General features: G+C 38.4%; 1 protein-coding gene across 4 annotated transcripts in view; it reads right to left on the bottom strand.

Annotated features, from left to right (window-relative positions):
* Positions 1–2495: 2495 nt before the first annotated feature.
* The window catches only part of CREB5 (cAMP responsive element binding protein 5), a 122557-nt gene continuing 115744 nt past the window's right edge, over positions 2496–9308 (bottom strand). For 2 of the 4 annotated variants that reach the window (XM_037509717.1, XM_037509713.2), the window contains exons 6-7: positions 4291–4399; positions 2496–3363 (exon numbers count right to left, since the gene is read on the bottom strand). In XM_037509717.1, coding sequence (XP_037365614.1) covers positions 3200–3363; positions 4291–4399 — 273 coding nt within the window. In that variant the 3' untranslated portion in view covers positions 2496–3199. Of the gene's footprint in view, positions 3364–3738; positions 4400–9308 lie in introns of those variants that run through there. The other 2 variants (XM_054692440.1, XM_054692441.1) reach the window with 1 other exon arrangement.

Raw genomic sequence — 9308 nt, 5'->3', positions numbered from 1 at the left:
TGGGTTCTAAAATGAGCACATTCATCCTTAGTTAGGATTTCACTATTTCCGCCCTGGCAGCCTATATTGAGAAATATCTTTATGAGAATTATCTTTACAAGAAACGATCAAGATGAGGATGCCTCCATTGAGGTGAGGATTAGAAACACTATCAGGTGCACTTATCTAGTTATTGACTCAGGTACCTAGGCAGAGGAGGCACGGTGGAAGTTTCCAGATGGGCTGGCAGTGACTTCAGAGGCAGATCCTGCTGATACAACACCCCATGCGAGTAAGGAGAGGCAGTGCCGGCAGGGCAGGGACCATTCCTCCTGGGACGGGTGCTCTGAGGCCATTAGAACAGATTCGTGCAAATGGGGATCGACGGCCCAGTCACAGAGGGGGAGAGGAGAATGGGGTGACAAGGAGATGTTTTCCCAGATTGGCAAAAAGTGTAGAGCAAGAAGGCAGCGTTTTCGGGTTGACTGATTAATTCACCTTATTGTTTGGCGAAGGCTGGGCCTGCCAGTGAAATGCTTCATATTGATAAGCCCAGTGTTGGATTTGACCAATGAGTTTTTCTTCGGGATTTCTAGAAGCACTAAGGCTCGTTGGCATCTTTCACTGACTGTATTTCCACACTGCTAATGAACATACCTAAAGGCCCTGAGTATAACAAGAAGACAGTTTATTCTAATTATACGTTGAGGCCCGTTTGCTATCGTGCATGTGTGGTTGGTTTGCCTACTTAGCATAAAAAACAGACATAATTGAGCTATATATAATGCACATCAGTCAAACTGTCAAGTTGCTGAATTAAAACTCAGGCAAGTTCTTAACTGCAAAGGCTTTCAGTTTAACAACTAAATATTTCAATCAAGAGGTGGATCAGAAGTAAACCATCATTTCAGTGACAGCCTACTCCCTGGACATTCTGATATTATCAGTGGATTTTTTTAAAATCCATATCATTAAGTGCTATGCATGCAGTAAAAAAAGAAAAGTTTTTGTTTACTTGAAACAAAGCAAAAATAAAAATAAGAATAAAAATATTCAAAAATCCAACCAAACAAACATTTCAAAGAGCTCTTTTTTCCTTTTTGTAGGGGGACACATAGATAGTCCTAAAAGGAATTTTGAAAAAATTATATTTTATTTCAAAATAGAGATGATGTTAATGTCTTTTTTAGCGCAGTCTTAAACATTTCTTAGGAAGACAGGTTAAAACAGCTGTTTACGGCTAGGATTAAAAAAAAAAAACTATGAATTCAGTATTTAAAATACTTAAAAATGATATGTTTGCCTAAAATATAATAGAAAATCCTTTTCATTTGCATTTTTTTTTCTTTTTTCTCTTTTCTCTTTTTTTTTCTTTTGCTTTTGTTTTGATCTTTACAGGATATATCCTGTCATGAGTTTCACTGGACACGTCAAACCTTCTTTTCAAAGTACTGCACAGGTGGAAAAATTGTTGATGAATATTGATTTACAAAGTAAGTTATTAGATAGAAACCTAATAATAAAAATCAGGCTTCATGACCATATTTTCTTTTTTTTTCTCCAAAATAGATTCTTACACTATTGTGAGAAGAAAAAAAAAAATCTTTCCATCTTTCCCTTTTTCAACTTTTATAAAAAGCCACACCTTTGTAAAATACTATTCTTTTAAATCTCCTGAACACACACACACACAAACACGCGCACTTAGGAGGTCAGGCATTGGAATGGAGATGAAACACCAGCACCTGTCTAGACTGCGAGCGAGAAAGGAGCTCCTGGTATTGTGAGATGCAATATTCAAACATTAGCACAGTAGGATGGCTTGTTTCAAGGAGGCACAACTGTGGTTTGGGTCTCTGATTTTTACAATGGGCAAGTCCACATCAGTTGTTGAAAATATAAATCAGAATTATTCAGAAGTGAGGGGTAGCCGTGTCCACGGGTTTCTTTCAGCAGCCAGAGTGCTTTAACTGCTGTGGGAGGCCTGAAAAGCAACCCTATGGAAGCATTAGGTTTTCTTCTCTTTGTTCCTCTAGTCTGCTTTCACCCACCAGAACAGCAAAGCTCGTTCCATAGGCTTAAGAAAAAAAAAATACCAGTAAATCTTAGGCTATTAGCAGCTGATGATTGAACAATGTAATCTGTGTAGTGAATAGAGGCCTTCTGAATTATTATATAGTGCGTGGATTTTCAACATTACAGACAGGCCATATAAAACCAGTTGTAATTCGAGGGTGTGATGTTAGAGCCCCCCCGAATCATAATTTGGGATTTCACAATCGAGGCTTACAAAGCTCTCTTCCCTAGTATCCCGACAGCTGGCATTCAACAACGCTTCACCTATGTCTAAGCCACCTTTTATTTGCTCTGATATTAAAAACATTAAATCAGGCACATTAAGCATCTCCTGGTTACTATTTTATAAAAAGCAAGAGTTGAATGAACTCCAGCTGTGGGTCACAGGCAAGGGAAGCAATGGTTAGGTCCACATTTTTCAGGTTTGCTTTTTTTCCCACTAAACATTATTTTCTTCTTGACATGCAATGCTAATGGGGTAAAATAAGACAAAAGAAAGTTCTACTGAAGAGTAAACAGGGAGTCCAAGAAAAAGAGGAAATGGAGAGTGGAACTGGACATGGAGAAGGTGGCCCGAGAGGAGGAGGAGAGGTGGTGAGATGTTTGGTGGTTCTATTTGGACATCAGTGGATCTTATAATCTTTTATAATAAGAGGGGAAAAGGCTCTGTGATTATCTGGGATTCTGGTGACATCACAGCACACACTCAACGCGTGTTATGATGCCTTCAATTTCTCACCCAGTTACCTTGGATCTGTTTACTTGACATCTAGGTATGCCTCATTTTGGCTAAAAGCTGCGGTTTAACAAGAGTCAATGTTTCAGGCAAAGGGTTGGACTGATAAGAATGAAACCATGACTATATACAGAAAGTTCAGTTTATAAACAAGTAAGTGGTACCAGAAAATTGGAGAAAAGCACCAAAGCATTTCCCAAGCTGATAGCTATTAATTGCATAACTCCCTTTTTTCTTATATAACCAAGTATAAAAGACAACATTTCCATAATAACTATAAAAATGAAAGCCAGTCTTTGAAGGGCTGAGGAGTCTTCCAGATCTGAGTTAATTCTAAAAATGCCCTTAAAAGAAAGGACGCATGGTACGCGACAGCTCTTCTTGGAGGCAAGGTCTGACCCGTGGATTTTAAAGAATCGGATTCAGGTCTGTTCTGTGGGTGGTGAGCTGACTGAGGGTGGAGCTTCCTACCACCTCGCTGACTGCCGAGGAAGTAGTGATGGTGTTATGTTGGATGACTTGCTGCTGAGAGCAAGCAGGGACGGGGCTCGCAGGCGGGCTACTCTCTGGACCTAGGAAAAAACACACATACACACACACCAATATAGCTTTCTTGGGTGGACCCGTGAACCGCTCAGAAAAATATTCCTAGGCATTTACTAGAAATAGAAGAGTCTCACACATTTCCTCCTGGAGGTTAATTTCAAAATGTTTTAAACTGTTGTCACAAAGCTATGCCTTCCCACTTTATAGCTACAAGCAAAGCCATGCTTTCTATATCAGCAAAATGATTTGCTGTGTTGTAGTCTTGGTATGTGAATGTCCCCATCTTGTATTGTCAAATAACCATCCATATATCAAATGTGGAAAAATACTCACATGTGGTGGGAGAATCTGGGTTGCTCAATCTAAAAAATTATTTGAAAATAAATTGACCTTCAGCCATGAATCCCTGCTCCTCCCACCACCCCCTACTCAACTAGCATTTAACCTATTGATATTTTGGCTACAGAAATGGGAATCTACAAAAGGGATCTACTTTACATACTGGTAAACCAAGACAAGGTTACTAGCTCTCCAGCCCAGTGAATCACATGCAGCATATCCTGAGGCATTGGGTGGGATTCCCATTGGAGTGAATCCCAATGCCTGTAGCCCAGCCCATGGATTTCTCTAGAAGACTGCTACCCCACTGGTAATTGGGCTCCAGCAGTCCATTTTCCCACTAGCTGCAGAATTGGAATATAGTAGGATTTTACAATGTGGAATGCCAGGGAAAGACTAGCCAGAATCTTATCAGGAGGTAATGGTGGGATGGTGGTGGGCAGGGGTCAGAAAGGAAAGATTCCTCCTGGTACAACAGTCTGGCAGCCACTCAAGAATTCTAGTATGATAGCTGCCTAGGTGTGCAATCTGTACTTCTGCCCTTTCAATAAAATCCAATGCAAAATTAGTGGCAAAAAATTGGACGCTAAAAAAGCAAAAAGTCAGTGACTTACTTAGATATCCTTGTGATTCTTTCTGCATGGCTGTTATTGGACAGTCTTTATGCGTTAACAACAATTGTTTCAGCTGTGCCACCTCGTTTTTCAACATAGACACTTCATTCTGGAAAGAGACATACCAAGGTCATGTTGAGAAGACCAACCCACAGTCCCAGACACTGTGAACAATGACAGGAACAAACTTTTCTTTTGTGTTATGTCTGAATGATATTAAGAATATTATTTAGTCAGGTTCACTTGAACATTTGCAATGGGCTCTTGGTTTGGCCCTCACATTTACCAGGAGCTTTCTGAAGAGACCAGATTTTAACTCAAAAGCTGAATCCTACCATAAGGGCAGATCACACCCTTGAGTTGGACTCTAGAGCTGAGTTACTTGGGTGGGAACCCCACTTTACAGTTACTGTGCTCCCAGACAGCTACCGCAACCCAGCAGAGCATCAGTAACCTTATTCATGAGGATAAAGAGTGCAAAGTTCTATGGTTGTGAGGATTAAATGAAAACTCTTAGACCAATGCCTAACACATATTAAACACTCAATAAATTTAGCTACCATAGTGATCACCTGCACTGTCTTACAAGCTCAGTTGACATTCAGTAAGAAGAGAAGATGAATTATGTGAGGCATGTATTGGGAAGACTTGTGTGGTAGGATTAGCGGCTGCTAATGAAATGACTAATCTACCATCAGATTTCCCCCAAACAAGTGCTAAGTGAGCTATAACTCAGCAGAGCACTTTTCTCTGCGTGATGTCCATTTAGCAGGAAGCATGGAAACCTGTGTAACAATTATTAATACTCGCCAGGTGGGATGAGTCAGTCCAGGGAGACAAGGGACAATGAAGTTTTGGGCAGATTGAATTAATTTGATTGATTCATTAACTAGATAGGCTAATTTCAGTTTATAAACTCTTTCCTTCCCAAATATCAGAGTGTTGTGGATTTTGTGTGTATTTTTTCCTGTTGACTTAGGAAAATGCCCTGAATATCCACTTTCTGTAGTAATTCACAAACAGGTTCATAGTTTTGTAAAAAAAAATGTACTTGGCACCCCTTGTTTACCAGTGTAAATGGAGACTAGATGGTTGGCTTCAGGTGCATCCACTTGATAAAAGTAAACTGTAAACCTAGAATGATCTCAAATAAGCCATTTTGCAGTTGTTTGAAAAACACCCTTTCTCTGGTTAGTGTTCATTTGTGGCTGCCAGGCATTATATTCCACAAGTTGGAGACTTTTAAAAAGCTAACATATAGAAAAGGACGTTTTAAACATTGCTGTCATTAAGTGTAGCTACACTTTCTATATGAACTTGGTCTTTCAGGCATGTATTTATCACCTAGGAAAGTAAGTTTGGGATTCTAGAAGTTAATTTGAAAAGTCTTTTTTTTTTTTTGAAACCTGTTTCACAGAATAAATACTTCTCATTTTCAAATTCATTTGAAAAATAGATTATAAGGAACTGCATGCTGAATTACATACAACATAATTAAAATATCACATGCAAAATGTTTTCTTTTTCTCCTCCACATGAAAAAAATACAAAATAAAAATGCCTATCTGAGAAATTAGCACTAATGATGAATAAATCACTTAATTGCAGAGGAAAATTGCACTTAAATCTGAGAACATTCAGGAAAGAGCATCACACTTTCTGCCTTCAAATAACTGTGATTGATAAGGGATTCTGTCAAAGCTAAAAGTCACCGTTGTCAATTCGAGCTCAGTGGGATAACTTTATTTATAGGATAATTTATTTAGCCTTAAATACACTTTCCTTTCTGATTTTATGCCCATTTCAGATTGCCTTCCTTGCTTTCCCCAGCTCCCTAGCTGCTTAAAATAGCATGTTTAAAAGAAAGTCACTTTTAGACCATAATATAAAAGGCAATCCCTGTTAAAAGCAAAACAAACAAAAACAAAACAAAAAAGGATTGTGAGTTTTTTTGTTGTTGTTTCAGGATGAAATACCATATTATCATTTTATTTGCATTTGGACTATAGAAATAACACCCTTCCTAAATCACAACTGTGAGGCATCAGCAGCCTAAGGAGACACTCTCAGCTGCAGATAATGCAGAAAATGAGTCTTAAAAAATGGAGTCAAGTTCCAATTTTTAATCTACCCACCTTTTTCTACTTTGACCTAGGAAATAACAAACAAGGTAAGTATTTAAAACAAAATTTGCTATTTTTTAGTTCTGGAGGAAAAAAAATTCCTGTTTGGGGGCCATCTTGGAGAGTTTAGTCTGCGTTTCTTGCCCCATTTGGTCCTGAAACAGTCACTCTTTTCTAGGCAGTGTTTGATTCCCAGGTACAAAAGGTTCACTGCCCCTTCCTTAAGAAACACTTGGAATATATTCTCTGGGTTTCTACAGGAGCTAACTGCCTATAGTTCTTGGCACACCCCAAATCATTTCATAATAAACCTGTTGCTTGAATGAGAGGCCAAAATAAAATAGCACCAATTATCAGGATGAGTAGCATGTGTGGTGCTAGAACAAAAGTTTGACACAAAGTAATAATATCAGTGGCCTTTGTGGATAGCAAAGTGTTTTCTTAATATACCAGTTTAGAAACTGAGGCTCTGAGTCTTGTAAGGATAGGTAAAAAATTTTAATCTAGCCACCTTTTCTGCATAGTTTCTACATAGAAACTATGTTCTTCCACAGGGGTATGTCCCACTTCTCACCAGACTGGGCTGGGGCTGGCGGGGTCTCAGAAATGTGGTATGTATACACAATGGAATACTACTCAGCAATCAAAAAAGAAACTCGGGCCATTTGCAGCAACATGGATGGAGCTGGAAGAGATCATGCTCAGCGAAATAAGCCAGAAGGAGGAAGAAAATATTGAATGGTTTCACTTATAAGTGGAGCATAGGAAAACTGAACAAAGGGTCAGGAAAAAAAGGCAAAACTTGCAAGCTGACCATAGACTTGAGGCAAACAGCAAGGGAGGGGGCAGGAGAGGGTCAGAAGACGAAAGGGATGAGCACAAGGGACTATGGTGATGGTTCATGGATGATATGGTAGTGGGAGAAATATGAGGACTACACTTGAGGGGAGAACAATGATGCAAGAAAATAAATTAAAAATAAATTTTAAAAAATGTAGAAATGTGACAACTGACCATCATTTTAAAGATATTGTGAATATGGATATATTTCTTAATGTGTTAATAATTATGTAATTTAGCTATGTTATGACTGAACACTGAATACCAAATCAGATCCTCCACGGACATAAATAATCAGCCTCTTTTTTAAATCATGTACACGTAACTATGATGCTGATAAGGATGAAATAAAAGTCTGATAGGCACAAATGCAACAGAAATTCACAGGAAATTCTGCCTCCAGCAGAAAAAGGAACTTGAAAGTGGAAATGGAGAAAATAGGGTTGGGTTTCCAACTTGTCACCCAAACAATTGTAAAACGAGGGTTAGAGTAGTTTTCTAAGTTCTTTCCACCAAAATACTTTTTTTCTTTAATGCTATGACTATTTCTGTGCTACCTTCTATTGAGAAAACTAATTTATAGAATAATGTACTTCTCTAAGGAAGGACTCAATCTTCATTTTTATGCATTAGTTAACATTTTTGGTATTCTCAAAGATGCTTTTATTTCAAGTTTTATATTTTATATAAGGGAGCCAGTTTTAGCCCTTTCTGTACTAAGAAATCTTATCAAGGCAGATTCCAAAGCAATATGTATCATTTCATTTTAGCACAATTTTTGTTTCCATACTGTTGAGAGAGTCTTCATCAGTCTATAAGGGAGCCTTTGGCTTAGGAGAGGTTAAGAATCTGCCTTAGAGAGAGAGGAATAAATCATGTGCTGTGCACATGCATAATCATCTTAAAGATTCCATATTGATAAGCTGATTGATGTAGGAAACACACAAACACAAGACTATATTTTAAATAAAAATCCTTTTCAAGGTAACATAAGTAGAATCACCTTGAATTCATTTTGGAAGAGAACAACCAGATAGCAAATGTTTCAAAATGCTTGAAAGAAATCAAATGTGGCCTGCAGCTCTAGTAGGGAAATAAAAACCAGGACTTCTAGAGGCATTTTCTTACTCTGAATTACCTTGTTTTATGAATTGAAGCAAATCACAATTTTTCTAACTCCCGTGGGTATGTTATAATAATAGTTCTAGGCCCTCATATAAAAGCACTTTACAAAAGCAAACTTTTAATAATCAGTATTGATTCTGTTACTGGATCAACCCTTAGTCTTTTTGTTTTTCCAAACTAGTTTGGGTTTGCTACTCTGAAGTAGTTAGCCATTTCAACGGGGATTGTGAGAGGATGGATGTAGTTAGATGGATCTGTTCTTAAGCTCACAAGGTTGCCTTGGGCTGAGGCAGCACCTCTGTAGAGACATTCAATACTACAATAACATACTTTAAACAAACACTCCAAGAAGTCCCTAATAGCCACATTTGCAGTTTTTGGCTTTGGAGATGTCATTTTGTTATATGATAAACCCAGAATGTTTTTCGATGTAAGCAATAGTCTCTGCCAAAAAAATAATTATCGAAATGGGTCCTGCAATACAGAGTCCCTCCCCCACCACACACACTTCTGTGCATGTGTGTAGATTAGCTGAGGCCAGGTTTGGTTCATTCTAAAACAAAGAACTTTCAATTTGTCAAACAACAGTTCCCATCTGGCCTTTTCTCTTGCCAAGTCCCAAACCTGGACTCGTGTGTCTAAAATTTCAGCAGCGACTTAGGCCATGTGTCTTTGCACTCAAAAAGAAAAGCAATTATTTCCATGAGTGACCAGATGATTTCCATATCATCTATGGAACACAAATGATCCACTGAGCACTACATCAGCCGTGGATGGATTTAGAGCTTTCCTAGCCACTCTGTCAGAAAAAGAATGTGAATTCCTTTAGTTGAAGAACTTTCGAGAATGAAGGTCACAGAGCATGGGTTCGGACAAAGGAATTGTGTGGGTCCTCATCCTGACACTTGTGGGTTGTGTTTCTTTGGGGAA

Source organism: Talpa occidentalis, unplaced genomic scaffold, assembly GCF_014898055.3.
Source record: "Talpa occidentalis isolate TD23 unplaced genomic scaffold, MPIMG_talOcc4v2.1, whole genome shotgun sequence".
NCBI classification, from domain to species: domain Eukaryota; kingdom Metazoa; phylum Chordata; class Mammalia; order Eulipotyphla; family Talpidae; genus Talpa; species Talpa occidentalis.
This window is presented reverse-complemented; position numbering and strand designations above follow the sequence as displayed.